We start from the raw sequence: 20474 nt of genomic DNA on the forward strand, positions 1-20474 counted from the left end.
TTATCGTCAAAAATTAAACTTAAGTATTTATTTACAACTAATAATTAAACTTAGGTATTTATACCGCAAATTACTCTTTCTTTTAAGATTATTAGCTTGGAAATTTACTGTATTAGTACTTTGTAAGTAAATGTCATCATTTTAAAATTTGTAGAGAAATGATTTTTTTTACACTATTATTTATTTATATTGTCTTTTGCCGTATAAAAAAAATCAATAATTTTTTTTTCATATTTCTTTAGAATTAGAAGCAAATTACTTAAAAATCATGATATATTTATATTAGTTTTGTTAAAATACTTTTAATTTAAAGTTATGTCGATTTTTTTAATTTTTTATGGGTTGTTGTGGGTTGTTGGTATATAAATTTATTGTACAATATATTTTTATTTTGTTGTATGGTTTATTATTATTCTTAGATGATATTTATTTTTTATTTTGCAACGTATAATAGTGGTATATAACTTTATTAGCTAATAAAAATATTTTAATGTGTATATAATTTTATTGATATGCTACATATATTTAATTATTATTTTTACATATTTTAATTGTATGATATATTATTTATTTTAAATAATATTTAATTAGTTTTTATTTTATTATATAAAATAATGGTATATAATTTTATTGTCATGGTATATATATATATATTTTAATTATAGTATATAATTTGGATAGGTCAACTCCAGCCGTGTATAGGTCAGTTGTGATCCCCACCTGTCATTTAGGTTTCTGACCTTTGCAGCGAATGTGCTAAAGCGACTCAAATAAGCCTTAAGTGACTCGCCTGGTTGCTGCTTTATGTTAGTTAAGGACGATGCTTCATGTCATCTGTCTCTAACAGCTTGAAATTGCTTTTTAAAGTCCTTGGACAACAGTTCCTAGGAGGTTATAGAGTGATGGGTGAATTTATCGAACCAGCTGCTCGCAGCTCTAGTTAAGGAGGTCGGAAATAAAATCCAACACAAATTATTCGTGACATTGTTGGCTCGCATGATAGTATAAAGTTGTTCAAGTGAGCAACTAGGTCCGTAGGCCCATCGTACTGCGAAACATGTGGGTTTTTGAATCCCTATGGAAACTCAGAATTTAAGATGTCAGGATGAAATGGCTCAGGCTCTTCATCTGAGACGTAACCAGGTAATTTTCCATGTTCTCCATCCTGATACTTTCAACTTATCCTCTAGTTCAATCATTCGCAATTGGATGGGGTTTACTTGTTGTTGATTTACATTATGATTGAGTTGATGGCGCAAATAAGGTGCATTTTGGTTTAGCCACTTGCGAAGATCAGGTTGTCTTCGATTCAGATGCTCGCGAAGATCAGGCTGCCTTCGCTCATAATTATTCACAGATCTTGTCTTAGAATAACTCTCAAATTGGTAGCTTCGTGTATTGCTCATGCTTTCTTGGTCAGCATGATAACATCGAGTTCTACTTCCTTCTCGTGTATGTCTGCTTGACCGACTATGCCCTCGAGACCTTGATTGTCCTGAGCTTGAACTTGCTTCATCTTGTAGTGGCCTTCTCCTCTGAAAGAGATCAGATACATGTCCCTGTTCATGTACGTGTATGCATTGTCCCAATCCACTCGTGATGGTCTTTGAGGATACCTTAGAGGAAGCCCACTTGACCTTGGTTGATTTCTAGGGTTTCTCTCATTATTGTGAGGGATTCCCTAGTTCCCTAGATGAGGCTGTCTCACTCCCTCATTCCTACGAGATGCTTCTGGCACGTCGTTTTGTTCATTCCCCTAGTTATTAACTCCGTGGGAAGTTTGTGGAACATCTCGTCGATGTTCCTGATTTCTTGTGTTATTTGGATGTTTGATTATCCATGGGGACATCCCTTGTATTCCTAGGTTATTCTTCTTGAGGATTAGATGGATTCTCTTGATTCGCTTCTTGCGTTCTGGTTCTGGAGCCTCGAGGTCTTCCTTGTTGTCTCCTCACTGTAGGCTCTGGTTGATTCTGTGGAACTGTTCCCTGCGCCGTCTTGGCTGCTACAGTCTCTCTTTCCAATTTAGCATTTCGTCGGTTAGATTCGGCTAAATGTTGTCGAAGTTTCCTGTTTTCTAATTCCACTAATGGTATATATCTAGTTGGGTTAGGGGTGTTCATAAAATAGCTGATCCAATCCAATCTGCACGATCCAATCCAATCCGCAAAGTGCGAATATCCGCACTTGTGCGGATTGGATGTTGATTGGCATGTAAAAATAACCAATCTAATCCAATCCACACATATTTATAAAAAATTTTAAAAAAAAATAATATATACAATTAAAATTTAAATGTAAGAAAATAGTAATTTAAAAATCACATTTATATTTTAAAATTTATTAAATTAAATGTATATTCCATTTTTATATATAATTTTTTTTACGTACAATTTAAATAAAATTAAATATTTCTTTATACATACAATTTTTTTTTTCTTACTTTGAATTTGTTATTTTATTTATTTTAATTTTTTGTAGGAGACATAAAATAACAATAATTTATTTTATTTTGTTGCTAGTTATGTGAAGAAGAAAAAATATATTTTTCATAAATATTAAATAGTTTAATATTAAAAAGTAACCAATCTAAAATAATCGATCCAATCTGCACTTTGGCGAATTGGATTGGATTGGATTTGAGCTATTGTGTGGATTGGATTGGATCCAAAATATGAAATCCGCACTTAATGCGAATCGGATGTACTATGCGAAAAATAGTACGGATTGGATTGGTTGAACACCCCTAAGTTGGGTCATAAGCATCCTTACTTCTAGGCACGTATCTGGCAGAATTATTGACATCTTCATTCCTTCTTTCTGAATTTTGATCACCATCACCATTCTTTCAAAAGTATTGGGCCTTTGAGATCCCATGGGCTCTTTTCCAGGGCGATGAGTTGTTTCTTCAGGGTGATTTCTATCGTTTTGATCATCATTTGCCATTGAATGTGATTAAATCAAGTTTATAAGGAGGAATTTTTTCTGAGTTTTATCACCAATGCTCTCAATGAAAGCGCGAAACTGTTAATGCAAATTTTTGCTAACCAAAACTAAATAGCTTTTCAGCAATAAATTCTCTACAGAAATTAATAAGTAATAAAAGATATATTGACACCATGTATTTTTATGTGATTTTGTAGTTAAAATCTACATACTCCACGAGTCATTATTAGAGATATTTATTGAATATAGAGTACAATTACACAATTTGAATAATAATAATTCACTCTCAAATTTTTCGTCCCCCTTTCCTTTAAAATCTGCCCCTATTTATAAGAATATAGGTTGGTAGTTACTTTTTTGGGATTGATTCAAATATAATGGTTAATGAAACGTCGACATTCCTCACGTTTCATTTTAGTCACAGGTGGAATAATATCTAATAACTATCCAACCGCTCTTTGTTTTTATTCTTTAGACAGATATTACTGACTTAGAAGGTTGTATCTCGCTTGATACGAGTTATCCTCCTTGTCCATCTTAATAAGAAAAAATACTAAGTGTTGGGAAGTAGTTCATCTCGTCATATGCTTTTGTTGGTATCAACAATGCGAGGTGGCATGCTTGCTATGTGTGATGCGAGGCAGTTATGTTACTACATTTATTCGGTTCAAGTAGATGAATATTTCTTTCTTGTCTATATATTTTGAGGCATACATATGTCTCGTTTAAACTCGGCTTAATAGTTATTATCCTTGTCTCGCTTTTGACTATAAAGTCAACAAGTTTGAATATTATCTATCAAACTTTTATTTAATATTAACGAGTTATTTAATATGCATTTATTGATATAATATTATTATATCATTCAGAATTGATTCATATTCCTTCTGTTGTACACGTGTCAACTTTTGGAGTGAAGCCGAATTTTGGATATAACATATATAATTTGATTTTTTGGTAACTTTATGTATATGTATATGTATGTATATATTAGTGTAAATATATATATATATATATATATATTTGTGCATGTGTACATATATATCTACGTATATATACATATATATATTTTTTATAATAGTATGTATATAGACACATATATTTGTGTGTATGTATATATGCATACACATATTAGTGTATAGAATTATTGTTATTATTTTTGTATTCTAATAATTTATTTTAGTAAATAAGTTTGCAATGTCGCTTTACCTGTTGTGCCAGTTGATCATCAGTTCTTGTTGTATTTAGAGGTTAGTATGATTTTATAATATGTTACTTTAGTTTTGAAAATGAAAATATATATTAGTAGAGTTTGAATATTTTATATATTCATACATAGTGAAGTAGGATCTGTGAAAAAATATACTACGGCCGGATAGGTGACGAATATTAATACTTAGATTGTTCTGGTATTGTGTTTGTTTGTGGTTTTGTTTATAAAATATTAAAAATTTGAAAATGATCAATTCTAAGGTGTTATGCTGCCGAATTTTTGGGAGATAACATCTTGAATTTGATTATTATTTATTTTAAATATATATATAATTAAATTTTTTATAAAAAGTAGTTAGAATATCTCTAATATTATATATATAAATAAGTCAAATTAAAATATTTAAAATAATTTAAATAATTTATTTTAGTATTAATTAGTTTAAAAAATTATTTACAAGAGTAATAAATTTAAAAAAAAAAAATCATTAAGTTAAATGTAGATAACTAACTTAGGCCTTAATTTAGAAGAAAAAAATTGAATTAAAAATAATAGTCAAATTTTAATAAATTAGTAACTTTATAATGAAAATTAAGTGTTAATTTTAATAAATTAGAAACTTTAAAAGCATAAAAAAATATTAATTTTAACAAGTTGGTAACTTTAAAATAATAAAAAAAATGTTAATTTGAACAAGCTGGCAACTTTAACATGATAATTTTTTTAATTTTAACAAGTTGGTAAATTAAAAATTAAAATAGTTGATGAATAAGTAAATAATATTTTATTTAGTAATAATTAATTTTTAAATTTTAATTATTCTAGTAATAAGGCATAAAATAAAATAGCATAAGACATTGTAAATAGTATAAAATAAATTGAGAATAAAAATTTGTAGGTGGTAACATAAAATAGCATAAGACATTGTAAGATAGCATAAAATAAAATTATTATCTTGATTTGATCTTTTAGTTATAAACCAAAGATAGGATAGAATAATTGCTTGAAGATTTGGGATGCAAGCCTGTTAACTCACCTATGGAGGAAAATTTGAAACTGTGTCAAGATGAGAAAGACACTTATGCAGACCCAACCTTATATAAAAAAAAAAAAAGTGATTGGTAAGTTGCAATACTTAACCATCACCTGGCATATCTTAATCGGTAAATAAGTTGAGCTCCTCAAAAAAGAAAAAAAATACTCGCAAGCAGTATACCAAATCCTATAATACATAAAGTCCTATTATTGGCAAAGTATTTTTATATTTGCTGCATCAGATCTAAAGTTGAAAGCCTACACAGACTCTGACTGGGCAGCTTGCAATAAAATAAGGAGATCCATAATAGGGTTCTACATATTTCTTGATAGTTCTCTGATTTCGTAGAAGAGCAAAAAGAAACACACCGTGTCAAGGTAATTTGAAGAAGCCGAGTATAGGGAAATGGCAACTACTGTCTGAGTTAGTGTGGCTCAAATCATTGCTTAAAGAATTGAAGATAGAGCACAAAGGCCTTGCAATGATGTACTATGACAACAAAGCTGCAGAACACATAGTAGCTAATCCAATGTTCCACGAGAGAACAAAACACATCGAGATTGACTGCCATTTGATCCGAGAGAAGGTGCAGAAGGGAGTGATTAAGACAACTCATGTTTCAACTAAAGATCAGCTAGTTGACATACTGACAAAAGCTTTGTTTCCAACACAACTCAAAATGCTTAAAGACAAGATTGGATTGGTAGATATATGTCGTCCTTCTTGAGGGGGAGCGTTAGGATTCTGTTAGTTAGTTGATTGGTTTTGGTGAGGTGTAAAGAGTTAGTTATAAATTTTTGAGTGAGTTGTTATAATATAATTAATATTAGACTCATCTTAGCTGGTAACTAAACTAATTCAATTCAATCTATAAAGGGTCAAGATGTAAAATGGTCCTAAATTTAACAATTAAGTTAATAAATGTCCCTTTTTTAAAAAAAATTAACAAAATGTCCTTTTAGTTAAAAATTTGATGATAAAATTACAATTGTAACCTTGAATAATTAAGTGTTTGGTATAATTATTTTGCACAATAGTATATCGTTTTTATGTGCAATAATATATTAAAAAAAACTGAAAGGTAGTATATATATATATATATATATATATTGAAATAACTGAAAGGTAGTATATTAGTTTAAGATTATAGTATATTATTTTAATGTGCTATGGTATATAATGAATGAAAGACGGAAATTAAAAAATGTGGAATATTAGTTTAAGTTTGAGGTATAGTTATATTTCACTAGGAAATATTGTCTTTATGTTCATTAGTATATCATGATGGAAGAAAAAAAAAACATGGGGAATATTAAATTAAGTTTTTAGTATATATATATTTTCCACTATATTGGCGGTATATTAATTTTTCACTATAGTATTTATGCTTATGATTGCAGAATATAGTTTTTATATGCTATTATATATCGTGGAAAAAAATCATTTAATAGTATATTAGAATAAGTTTATGGTATATTTATATTGGTCTAAGGCATATCGTTTGTATGTGATATGTATATCGTGAAGGATATAAAGAAAAAAAAAACTATTAAATATTAATTTAAGTATGAGGTATATTTATATTTGACTGAGGTATATTGATTTTATGTTCATTGGTATTTCATGATGGAAAGAACAAGAAGAAAAAAACTTTTTGAATATTAAATTAAGTTTTTTGTATAATTTTTTTTTCACTATGCTGGTGATATATTAATTTTTTACTATGGTATATCTGCTTATGATTGTGGTGTATAGTTTTTATATGATAATGTATATTGTGGAAAACAATTCATTTAATAGTATATTAGTTTAAGTTTGTGATATATGTATATTGGTTTAAGGTATATTGTTTGTATATCATACGATATATTAATAAAAAATTAATTATATTGTTAAATAACATATTGGACGACAACAACAGCAGCAAAATCTAAAAGAATAAAATATATAATACCTTTTATATAATGAAAAAATAGTTGACAAAAATTCAGTTGAGAGATTTTGATGTATTGTTTTTCATAATTTTTATTAAATGAATAAAACATATAATACCTTTTATATAATAAAGGGTATTTTAGGTATTAAAAAGTAAAAAAAGTCATTTGCTTTATTATTTAAAAAAAAAATGACATTATAGATAGTTAGAAATAGGTTCATTTACTTACATTTTTCTAAAATTCATTTTCCTATTTTCACTTCTTTTACTGAAACTTATAGATTTCTATCATATTATCAGAGACGGACTCACTTGCAAGCTTATGGGGCTGTAGCCCCTGCTGAAAAAAAAAAAAATTGAAAAAATAAATAAAAAATCTTTTGATTGATAATTATACATCACAATAATAAGAAATGCCCCCACAAATATTTTGTTATAACAGTTAAATTCTTACAAAATTAAATAAATTTATTAAAATTGATTATAATTTTTTGTTTTAATCAATATAACTTTTTTATAACAATTAAACCTCACTGAGTAAAGTTTCTGGGTATTGTTCATTATCCAGTTCTTCATGTCATTTTTTTGGTCTTTCTTATTCATGCATATATATATGTGCGAAAATCGAAAAGAAAAAATATGTATAGTCATGTCAAATTTGGATATTGATACATAAAATAAAATGGTTTTCAAGTTTTAAAAACAAAAAACATTTGAATAAATGGAAACATTAAAGAACTGAAAATGGAACGATATCAAAACTAAGACTTTCTTTGCCCCACAACAAAGGATGCCACTAATTGACACCTGAGGGCTGAGAAAGTAAGTCAATTCCAATTAGTTGTTGAAATAAGAACTTTTCAAATGATCAACATCAGTTGGTAAATAATATATATAAATGTGTGTGTACAAATAGTAAACTCCTTAACGTGGTTTCATAATTTTCTTGGGTCCAATAATAGGATAGGAGACCATAGCCATTCTGCTGCATAGTTTCTTCTTCATCACAATCATCATAATAATGAGTAATTAATATACAATTTCACTTCAGCTGGGATGGGACCCTTTTAATTTATCATTAAGACCAACCACAACTTTCCCCCAATGTCAAAATACAGTATGATGCACTCAGCAATCAAAACCCGATTCTCAGAATATGTTTAAAATATTTTACTGATTTTGACTTTAGCAACTTAATTAATTAATGGCAGCACAGTACAGTTTAATACATTCACAACAAGAGAATAGACTAGTAATAATGTATGCAAGTATGATTTCTTTTCCTTTTTCAATAAATAACTTAATTCAAAATAATTATATTAATGTCATATATTCTTATTTAAGGAATATTTAGTATTATTTTGTATTTTTTGTTTTTAAAATGATAAATAGCGTCATAAGTACCTAAAGTTTTATGTTTGTAAGCGGCATAAACTTAATGTTTATTTTTAGCGGCATAAGTACCCAATATTTGTAAAACTGTAATTTTTTTTTCCAATTTTGTCAGTACAGACTCTGTTTTGAATTTATTAAAAGAACATTTAGAAGTAACTGATACTATATATTTCTATCTAGACCCGATGATGAAAAATTTAGGCCTTATATGTGCCCTGTTTAAGACAATATCAGAGTCTATACTGACAAAATTAGAGAAAAATTATTGTTTTACAAACATTGGGTACTTATGCCTCTAAAAATAAACATTGGGCTTATGCCGCCTACAAACATAAAACTTTGGGTACTTATGCCACTATTTACCCTTTTTAAAATTATGTATTTAGAAATGAGAATAAAAAAAAAATAAGTTTTGAAATTTTTAAACAGACGAAACGTGTTTGGTTATTGTTTTCTAAAATAATTTTTTTAAAAAAAAAATATTTCAATGCTTTGAGACCTTCATATGAACTTGAATTCGACTTGGCCAAGACTAGTGACTTTGACCCGGACCCACCCCACCCCAGACCTGGACCTAGCCCCAAACCCCACCTTGGCCCTGACTTGAAACCTAGACTCGACCCCGGCCCCAACCCCGACACGAATCCCAAACCCAATACTTTGAGACCTCAATATGAACTTGAATTCGATTCAACCCCAACTAGTGACTTTGAAACGAACCCAACCCAGACTGCAGCACCAGACCTAAACCAAGCCCCGGCCGGACCCCGGACCCCGACTTCAGACCTGAACCCAGCCCCAACCAGGATCCCTCCCCTAGCCTCAACCCCAATTCCAATAACTCCTTTAAAATAGAGATTTAAAAAAAATAAATTAAGGAACCATGGAAAAATTATCTTCCTACCAATACTAAAAAAACTCAAAATTTCCGAGGATTTTACATTGTCGGATAAAGAATTCCCGACAGTCTATAAAATCGTTGTCTATACGAGTGTCGCGAATACTGGATAGAATAGCAACGGTTAAAAATTATCGTGGAAAAGAATTCTCGACAGTTTAAAACCATCAGCTATAGTCGATACTGTTGCCCCTGTTTTTGCCCAATATACGTGGACCAACCAGACAAGGACACGTGGATCAAGCAACTTATAATCCAAACTATTTGCTAAGTCCTTATGTAATGAAGCAGCATCCGGGACATGTCTCTCGGAGAAGGCATATGGAACCCCATATGCTCCCGGAAGCCCAAGTAACGCTAAGGCATCTCCGCGAGGTGTCAGGTTTCCCCTGAGCAATCAAGTCGCATTTAATGCCGCATGGGAGGAAGCGTGTTGGGACTGCTACACGCAATAAAGTCTGACGACACAACCTCCAACCAGCAGCTACAAAGTAATGATCATTTAAGTCTATCAACGGCTACACTGTGAAGAGTCACATCAGTCAAAAGACAATAAGAACATTCCACATAAAAGCCCTACAACACCTAGGGATTTGACCATGCATTACTCATGGTATATTCATTGGCAATGCCCAACTTTATGGACACTTACAGATACACTTGTACAATAGTTCTGGGGATCACCCCACCAAAAACACTATAAATACCCCCTCAAAGCTCATTAAATGGGATCGAAAATCTTGGGTTGCATAAGAGCAAGAAGAGTAAATACTCACCAAGAACATTCTCTGTATCTTATAAGGGTGAAACACTCACCAAATACATTCTCTGTATTAAATACATCCATAAATAAGATAGACTCGTGGACTAAGGCTCATTAACGCCCCAACCACGTAAAAATCCTTCTCTAATTTTCTTACAGCTCTATAAACTTATAATATTTATTGGTTGCCGAAAACTTCGGTCAACAGATACTATAGGCTACAGTAGTTTTAAATCGTGGCTTATATATAGTATAGCTGACGATTTCAAACCGTCGCTATAGTGGATTGCCCCAAAAAATCATCATCTTCATCCTCCTCGAAACGACTTCTCGCATATGTTGCAGCCGCTCCAAAACCTTTACAAGCTTCATCATCATCTACTGTTGTTGCACTCGCTTTCATCCTCCTCAAAATTTTCTTTTACAAGCTTCAAATTATTTTTCACTTGACGATCCTCAAAATTTTTTCGAATTGCAAGCTTCAACTTTCTTTTGCACGCATACAGATTAAGATCAACAAATCAAATCATGGTTAATAGAAATTTAAACAACAAATAAGAGAATGTTGTGCTTACCTTTGTGCTACCACAAGAGAGTGAAAGAAAGGGACACAGCGAAAGAGAGTGGAGGAGAGGGATGGCACGACTCGTGGTCGCGGAGGATAAAGAGCCAGGAAAATGAAACAAAATTTACAAATAACTTTGAAAAAATGAGATTTAATTTTTTTTAGGGGGGTTATATCTTAAAAGGCAGGAAATAAAATTTAAAGTTAAAGATGCGGAGTTATGAAATTTTAAATCTGAAATGCGTTAAATTTAAGCATGGGAATTGCCGACGGTTTTAAACCGTTAACAATTCTCATTTAAAAATACACGGGATTTTTTAGGCAAATTTAAAAACCGTCGCCTATACCTCTTGACAATTTAAAATCGTCTAGAATATCTTATTTTTCCTGATAGTTTTAAACACTAGCTTAATTTTTTTAAACGGTTCTCTAAAAAAAATGTATTTTTAGGACCGTCGCGAATATCCTTTTTTTATAGTAGTGTACAAATAATGTAAATGAGTTTTCTATTTTATCCAAACTCTTTTTCACATGTAGAGAAACATTATTCCTATTAAAATATTTGAATAGTATTTAAATTATATTTTATTGTAAATTATATGTATTATGTGCCTATTAAAAAATATATATTATTTAATTAATAAAATAGAGAAATTGATGTTTGATATATAGGGATAGAAATTGGATGATTAATGTAGAGAATGCATTCCAACTAGGGGTGTTCACAAAGTATTCGATCCAATCCAATCTGCACGATCCAATTCAATCCAATCCGCAAAATGCGGATATCCGCACTTGTGCAGATTGGATTGGATTGAAAAATCTAAAATCTGCACTTGTGTGGATTGGATGTTGTTTGACCTCAAAAAGTAACCGATCCAATCCAATCCGCACTTAATTATATATATTTTTAAAAAATTATAATTTGGAATATATATTAATTAAAAAAAGACACGAATTTCTAATTTTTAAATCTTTTTTAGTAATATATTGAGTTGGTGCATTTTATTTATTTTGTAATAAAAAACACAAGAAAAATAATTCTTATTCACATAGACAGGTACACATAAAAGTTTAAATATATATACTAGCTTATTTATTTTAATAATTATATACATATATATTTTAGTGTAAATGTAAAGATAAGTATATATATATTGATATATACATATGTATATTGGTTTAATTTGTATATATAGAGATGGAAATAGATTATTATTGGAGATTAAGAAAAAATAGTCTTTATTTAATTTTTTTTTTATGAAATATTAATTAATTTATTATTAAAAAAATAACCGATCTAAAATAACCAATCCAATCCGCACTATTGCGGATTGGATTGGATTGGATTTAAACTCTTATGCGGATCGGATTGGATCCAAAATATGAAATCCGCACTTAGTGCGGATTGGATGTTTTTTGACTAAAAAAATACGGATTGGATCGGATGAACACCCCTAATTCTAATCCCGTCGCCTTTCTCTATCTCCATTTATGCATGCCCCAGCCCCGCCCAGCTTAATTCTTGACGGGTTTGGGGTAGAAAAATTCCTATATTATCTATGGATACACATGAAGATAATAATAATAATAATCCAAAATGAAAATAAAGAAGAGTTGTTAAATTTGAAATAAATATTTTATCTAATCGATATTATTTATATTTTATATTCTACTATAAATTGTAAAATACAAATAAGCTAGAAATATAACTAATCGTATATATTGATATTAAGTTCGTACGTAAGTAATAACAAATTAAATAAAATGCTAAAAATCAAAATAAATAAGTAGAATACTATAAGAAAAAGTATTTATTATGACAATAATAAAAAAAAGCTAATTAGTAATTTTTTTTTCCGAACTTTGACATATACCAAATCATGCCCCCTGAACTTTTATGGCCGTTAAAAATTCCCCCTCGTTAAATTTAAGGATTTTTGTCTAATTTCATACAATTTTACTGTTTCAGGTACTAAATCATGTTCCCCAGACTTTGATATCTACCAAATCATGCCTCTCAAACTTTTATATGTATTAAATTATGCCCCTGAACTTTCATCTATGTTAGAATTTTTTTACTAAAATTAGATAAGTTTTTAAATTTAACAATCTTAACAGTTCAGGGGGAATTTTTAACGGCCAAAAAAATTCAAGGGGCATGATTTAGTACATGTCAAAGTTCGGGGGAAAAATTGCTAATTAGCCTAAAAAAAAATTAATCAATAATTAATTTTGTAACCACTAGCGAATAACTTTAATATAATTACATTAATAATATTTAGAAAATTATATATCCATGTCAATATGGGGTAAATATAGTATCACCTCTTATCCCTTCCAAAACCTACTTCAGGTATCCCCTCCCCATTAGGGGTGGTATTTGTCCCTGGAGGCCAAATTTCTATCTTTAATGTTGTAATGTAAAATTAAAAAAAAAAAAAAAGAGTTTTAATAATGTATTTAAAAGATAGAGTAGGGAAGGTGATGAGAGTGCACTTAGTCATCATGTTTTTGTTTTTTTTTTTTTTTTTTTGCAAAATATCAAAAGAATAATTAATAAAAAAAATGCTGATATCTTAAGAAGTTAAACATCATGTGTTAAATCGATATTAGTGCAATTTAATATCGAGTTTCACACTTTTTGATTAAATCAATAATATAGGAAAACGCAAACTACTCACAATGTGATACATTAGTATAATATTAGGCAACTTAGAGTGCCTAATAGCAATTCTCAATTAATAATAGTTTAATTTTAAGTCTATCCAATTATTTGAGACATAATATGGCCCTAGTTAAGAACGATGTTATGTTATTATGTTGAGAAGTTTTATTTATTTTTAGATGAAAGAATTGTGTAATTAATTATGTGGCAGCCAATAATTTCAACTAAAATTAGATCAAACGATTACAATTTAAATTACACATTTTTTTAATCAAATACATATAATTGTGTCTGTAACTATATCTTTTAGTAAACTACACAATAGTTTTGACCTATATATTTATGTATGTAATTTTAGTGAATGCTTTCCTCTTTGGTTGATGTGATTAAAGAAAGGAGGACATTAATCCAAGCTTCTTAAAAAGTTTGATCAAATATAGAATAAAGCTATTAGAGTGCTTTCTTTGCAACTTGCATAAAAGAAAACTCATAATGAAAGGCCAAGAAGAAAAAATTAAAAAATCTAAATATAAAGTTGAGAATTATGTCATATACCAATTAAAAAAAGTTAAAAAGGATAATGATATTGCTCCTGTATGAAACTTTTAATGCCCAAATGCGTGGTATAGAAAATGATATGTGCAAAGTGACATGAGTGCACTAAACTTTACATAGTAATTGCAGCAGCAACATTTGTGGTCGTAAAACCCACAAAGCCAACCTAAAAGAGATCAACAAACACAGTAGTAGACACATGAAGAAACATGAATTGTATTTGTTTATTTATATTAACTTGTTCTTTTGTCATTTATATATACCTGCCTACCTTTGAGATAGTGATCTTCATAAACCCCATTCTTTATATACATGAGGCCCCATGTGGTCATTTAACTATATATCCTTTTCATTTTCTTTTCTGTAATTGATATTTATCAAATAAATTATACACCTTATATGGAGATGAACTTTTCCATTACAGTCTGAATTTCAAACATCAGATCATATCAACTTTTACCCTCATTAATCATTTCAGTGATTTTGTATATTTTTACTACACAACAGACCACTTGGGACAATTATTTCTTTTGCATTAAAGTGGAACTTTAAGGCCATTACTTCTAATCTTTGGCACTAAGTGAGTCAAAATCATTATGAAAAAAAAACCCATTGCAACCTTCAAAGGTCGAGTGTAATCAATATATACTGGTTACATAAGCTATAAAAGCTTGAATCTTAAGTTCAAAGAAAATATATTCACAATAAAGCATGATGCTCTACCCCAATGAGAGGCAATAGTATATGCCACCATGAAGCAGAAAACAGCAGTGAGAAAAGCTAGACTTGGACTTGGATTTGGTAAAGAGTGTCAAAGAAGTAAACAAATGATTACTAAAAATGTATTTTATTTTATTTTTTCTTTTTCAAAATAAATAAAAGACCCCACATTTTACAAGGGTAATGTTATGTGGATCATTCTATATTCGAGAGAGGAGATAATAGATAGAAGCAAAGGGATGCTTATATTAAGTGGAATGCAAACTCAGCATCAAATATAAGTAGATTAGTGTAGTGATTGTGAGGAAGCACGGTCAACTTGGCCATATTGGGTGCGCAAAGCAAACAAGGGTGGAAAGTTTTTTTAATAGAAAAGTAAGGCAATCAGATACAGTGGACATTTCATAATGAGTGCTTAGTGACTCACATTTCTTTTCTTATTTTGTCCACATAGCCTAATGACATGTCTCATTTTGTGCAGTTATTTCTTTTATTATTATACAACAACTATCCTTTGCGTAGATTGAGATTATTCTGGTTTTAAATCATTCCTTTGAAAAAGAAAAAAAAAATACTAGTTCTTGTAATATGGTCAGAAAGATATTGGTTTAGTCAAACTGTTGTTTATAGAGGACTAATTGGATAATGTCATGTCTAGTCGTCTTGATTTTCTAAATTGAATGAAAAATCACTACAAACATGTCTGGCTTTATCATTGAAACTTCAAAACTGCAAATTGTAATTGTAATTAAGGCTTCTTTCGTGGCTAAATTTCAAGAGCAGTAGAGACTTTTGAATTCAATTTCATGGTTTTTCTTCAGAGACAATTACATTAGAACATTATCAAATTTCATCAACTTTTGATTGTTCAACAACTTTCTACTTCATACAGAATCATATGACAAGAGTTACTGACAACCGAAATTACAATATAACACTTTTTTTTCAGATGACAAATTCTATTTTCATAAATACAAAACAGAGAGGGGTGACTGGCTACTAAAGTGCTTTCTTTCGTTTGATCCACGTGATTTAATATCTGGAGGTTTGCACTTCAAAAATCGAAGCTTGTGGCTTTGAATGAGCTGCATAACAAGCGCCACCACCAAATAGATTTTGGCCTAAAGGCAATTTAAGTCCATTGGGGGCAATATCATATGGTGAAGAAGAAGACATGAATAGATTGCCACAAGCAGAGCCCAAAGCCATGAGTGCTTCTTCATCACTAGGAATATTCCAGTCACGTAATACCTTTTGTGCTTCTTCAGCAGAAATCTGTAGTGATGGGATCACAGAGGAGTGGTCCAAGAAAGATGCAGTGTTGTTTTCTGAAGTAGTAGTGGTTTCAGTGAGATTATAAGTAGTGAAATCATGTATACTTGGTCTCCTTTTATCTTTCCCTCCTGAATGCTGCCTTAAATAATACTTTTGTGCATGACTAGCCACTTGTGTTGGGGTCTTAGTGATAACGAAATTCCTTGAGATATTTCTCCAATCCCCTTTACCATATTTCATCAGCCCCAGCAAAAATCTCCTGTAACACAACATCTCAGATCAATTAGCTTTAAGCAACAACAGAACAAAGAAAACCCAATTACAAAAAATGATTTCTTAACTCAATACTAAGCTTTTTTGATAGATAATTACTCACGTGTGCTCATCTTTGGTCCAAGGAACACCCTTTTTTCTTTCGTGGTCAGAACCTCGAGCTGATGAGGGAGGCCTCTTTCTAAAACAATCACGATCATCAACCAACTCAAATGGAAAAGGAGAAGCAAGGTACCCAGGAATTGGGACCCTCCCAGCTTCTATATCACTAACATCATCTTCTAGATCCTTGTACTGCTTAATCACATCATACACTGACTTTCCTGGGATCATTGCAGCCACCTTTGCCCATCGATTCGGTGTCGTTTCATCATATATAGCTAGAGCCCTCTCAAACTCCTTGTTCTCTTCTTTAGTCCATTCCGAACTTTGGCTTCCTTGGAAAAGCCAACTCGAAGTCGATATAAACGAAGTTGGGTGTAGAGTTTCCATGCTAAATGAGTAAATTATAATCTCAGAAAGTCATTTCAGAATTGGTTAAAGTTTGGCCAGAGAGAAAAGGAGAGGTGAGAGTAAAGGCAGAAAAAAGTTGAAGCTTGAACAATTGTTTTTAAAAGCATTGAATTCAGAATATTTTAATGGGAATCAGGAATCTCCTTTGCCTAATAGCATAAACTAAAGAATCTAAAGAAAAAACAGACCCACTTTCAGAATCGGAGAGAATCTTGGAAAAAGAATGAGAAATCTGATACCAAACAGGTATAAACTATAGACTCAGAGAAGAAAAAGCAAACCCCATATGAAAATTCCCAACTTTGAGCTGAATGGAAGTTAATAAGCTCAAGAAAGTTTAAGACTTTATACCACTCTGGCAAATCTAAGCTCCCCACCACTCCAAAAAAACAAAAAAAATTATTAAAATAAGATGATCGAATCAAAGGGTGGCTCCAAAAGGGTGGAGAAAGAAAGCTAAGATGACCCCGTTGAGTGGATTAAAGGAGAGAGAGATACTAATCTGGGGCATCCGAGTAGAGAAGCGGGAAAAACAATTACTTTCTATGTTTCTTTATGGAGAGGAAAGAGAGAAGGTAAATATACATGTATATATAGAGATAGATATAACCAGCAATGAAGGCCAGTAAGAATCGAAAGATGTGAATCTAAACTTTATTTATTTTATCTTTTTACATATTTTTCTGTGGTGACTGCAAATGAGTGTTGAAAAAGAAAGCAAACGAGTACAATAATTTAGAGAAGCAAATGTGAAGTTGGCCACTTGTTCTTTTGGAGTGTCACAAACCAATTACAAGCTTCCTTTTTTTTTTTTTCCTTCTGTCTTTTTCTCACTGTTGCAATTAGCAACTTTTATTAGTAAAGGAATTTCAGATTTGTGTACCAAAAAGAAAAAGAAGAAGAAAAGGAGAAAAATGAAAAAAAGATATCGAACCTTTAATATTTTGTTTTGTGGTAAAACATTGCTTGCTTGATTATTTTATAATCTTGTATTTTTTCTTTCTAGAGGAAAAATGGATTGTGAGGGCAATAGTACTGTGCTTCATCAATATGTATTACGTTCACGTGTGTTTCTTCTACAAAATTTTAAGGATAACAACACACAGGCAATCATTTTGTTGAACATGTAAAACCTTAATCCAACTAAGAGCTTCCATAATTCTGATAGCTTCGGCCAGGACGGGTTACACTTGCCCATGGGAGAAGATGGTACGACCTTCAATCAAAATACCATTGGCATCTCTTTTAACCAGGCCTAAACCGTAACTATGACCACTCTCGAACAAAACCCCATCCACACTGATTTTGATATTGTCTACTTTTGGTAAAGTTCAATGCTCTTTCCCATCACCCAACTGAAATTCAGCTTGTGATGCTATTAGAAATATAAAAAATGGTTAATTAGTTAAAATTTGTTACTATGTATTTACTTTTGTCCAGCTAACTTTTTCTAGTTGTTTTCTATTATTTCTACTGGTGTATTCATGGTTTTGTACTTATATATAATCAATGCAATCGAAGGCTGTGGATTTGATCAAGCTATTTTCATCTTTTTTGTTCCATTTTCTCTCATTCTATTTTTCTCTCTCTTTTTTCTTGTCTGCAAATATTCAAGTTGTGCTTGAATTCTTTCATGGTATCAGAGCTATATAGAATCAATACCAACCAATCGTCCTATTCCACAAATGGTCGAACAACATGCTCCTGCTCAAGATGCAACTCAACACCCAGTAGCTAAGCAACAAGTCCCTGCACTGAATCCAGCACCGACCAATCTTCCATATAACAATCTCTTGCCTTTAAACCTTTGTCTTGATCGAACAAATTTCCCTTTCTAGCGATCTTTAGTACTGGCTATTGTTCGTGCTTATGAATTGGGTGGATACATCCTTGGTACAATTCAAGCTCCCGATCATTTTCCTTCAAGTAATGTTCCTAATCCTGCTTATCAAAATTGGATTAGATTTGATCAATTCATCATGCATTGGCTAATGAATTCTATATCTAAACCAATGATGGCCTACATCATCAATTGGCAAACTTCTGCTAATATTTGGAATGTCTTCAATCAACTGTTTGCCACTCAATCTAGAGCCAGTCTTCTTCAAGTTTGTGGCCTCTACAATCCACCAAGAAAGGCTCTCTGAGCATTGATGAATACTTCCTCAAGATGAAGAAGTACGGTGACTCTCTTGCTGCTGCAGATCATCCCATATCTGATGAGGATCTAATTCTTTACTTCTTGGGAGATCTTGGATCCGAGTATGAATCTGTGGTGGTCAATCTCACCTCAAGAACTGACCAATTAACTCTTCAAGAAGTTTAATTCATGTTGTATAGCCAAGAAATGCAAATTAGTCAGCAAACAAGTGCTACTTTAGACAATATTCAAGCAAATTTTGATGGTACGTTAGTTCAAGGAGGTTCTAGTCGTGGAGGTCAATGCTATGGTTGAGAAAATTATGGATCTCACAGAGGAGGAAGTCGAACCATTTACACTAATAGAGGAGGCAGAGGAAACAGACCAAGCTGTCAACTGTGAGGATGTGTTGGCCACACTGCTCAAAAATGTTACCATCGTTTTGACATAACATTTACTGGTCCTCAATCCTCTGGAACATCTACTTCAAACACCACTAATAATCCTTAAGCTCTCATATCCACAACAAGCCAAAATGATGATTCTCATATTGCTTAGTACTTGGATACAGGAGCCACCCATCATATGACCCTTAATGCTCAGCAACTGGAAAACAAAGAAGACTAAAAGGAAAAGTCAAAGTGATAGTGGGTAATGGTTACTCTATCCTTATTCTCCATATTGGTTCTAACTCTTTTGACACAAAATTTTTAAATCGTTCATTGTTTCTAAAAGATATCCTACATGTCCCTAGTATCTTTAAAAATATATTGAGCATTTCTCAATTCACCAAAGATAACAATGTTGTTCTTGTGTTTGATTCCTCTTCTTGGTTTATCAAGGACAAGAGGACCAGCCAAGTACTTCTGCAGGGTACCCTCAGTGAGGACTTGTACAAGTTTCAGCTTCCTTGTTCAAGAACAGTCACTTCATTCCCACCTCAATCTACCCCTCCCAATAAAAGTGGTACTCCTACTCTTTTCAATTGCACTACTACAAGCAACCCGGTGTTTGACAACGCCAAAACTTTCACAACTTGGCACTATCATCTTGGTCACCCCTCCAAAAAAGTTTTAAAGAAAGTCTTTTCCATAGTTTCTCCTAATTTTAAGTGTAATAATGTTGATTTTTGTGATTCTTGTCAATATGAAAAATTACATCAGTTTGCCTTTAAAACTGTTAGTAATAAGACTACTGCAGCTTTTCAGTTAGTGCATTCTGATGTATGGGATCCCTCCTTTCATGTTTCTCTTGATGGATACTAATATTATATTAGTTTTCTTGATGATTTTACAAGATATGTATGGATTTTTCCTATGCAAACCAAATCTAAGGCAACCACTATCTTTGAACAATTCAATGGTTATGTTGAACGTATGTTTAAAACTAAAATCAAAAGTATACAACTCGACTTAGGCAAAGAATTTCAACATTTGTACAAGTTATTTCAAGATCTAGGCATCACCAAAAGAAATTGATGCCCTCACACACATCCACAACAAGGTTATGTCGAAAGAAAACACATGCATGTTGTGGATATTGGCCTCATACTTTTGGCTTAGGCCAATATGCCATTAA

At 31.3% G+C, this 20474-nt stretch overlaps 1 protein-coding gene across 1 annotated transcript; it reads right to left on the reverse strand.

The window, feature by feature from the left end:
• Positions 1–15485: 15485 nt before the first annotated feature.
• Positions 15486–17502, reverse strand: LOC115705530 (transcription factor DIVARICATA). The gene is made up of 2 exons (XM_030632884.2): positions 16347–17502; positions 15486–16229 (listed from the first exon to the last, which is right to left on the reverse strand). The coding sequence occupies exons 1-2, from the start codon at positions 16733–16735 to the stop codon at positions 15728–15730; spliced, it is 891 nt and encodes a 296-aa protein (XP_030488744.2). The 5' UTR covers positions 16736–17502; the 3' UTR covers positions 15486–15727.
• Positions 17503–20474: the final 2972 nt, after the last annotated feature.

Source organism: Cannabis sativa, chromosome 1 (genome assembly GCF_029168945.1).
Source record: "Cannabis sativa cultivar Pink pepper isolate KNU-18-1 chromosome 1, ASM2916894v1, whole genome shotgun sequence".
NCBI classification, from domain to species: Eukaryota; Viridiplantae; Streptophyta; class Magnoliopsida; order Rosales; family Cannabaceae; genus Cannabis; species Cannabis sativa.

Excerpts from the sequence above, each read along its gene's own strand:
- LOC115705530 (XM_030632884.2), bottom strand. The coding sequence starts at position 16,735 with ATGGAAACTCTACACCCAACTTCGTTTATATCGACTTCGAGTTGGCTT. Across the intron at positions 16,230-16,346 it reads TGGACCAAAGATGAGCACAC|GAGATTTTTGCTGGGGCTGA; the intron begins GTGAGTAATTAT and ends GTTGTGTTACAG.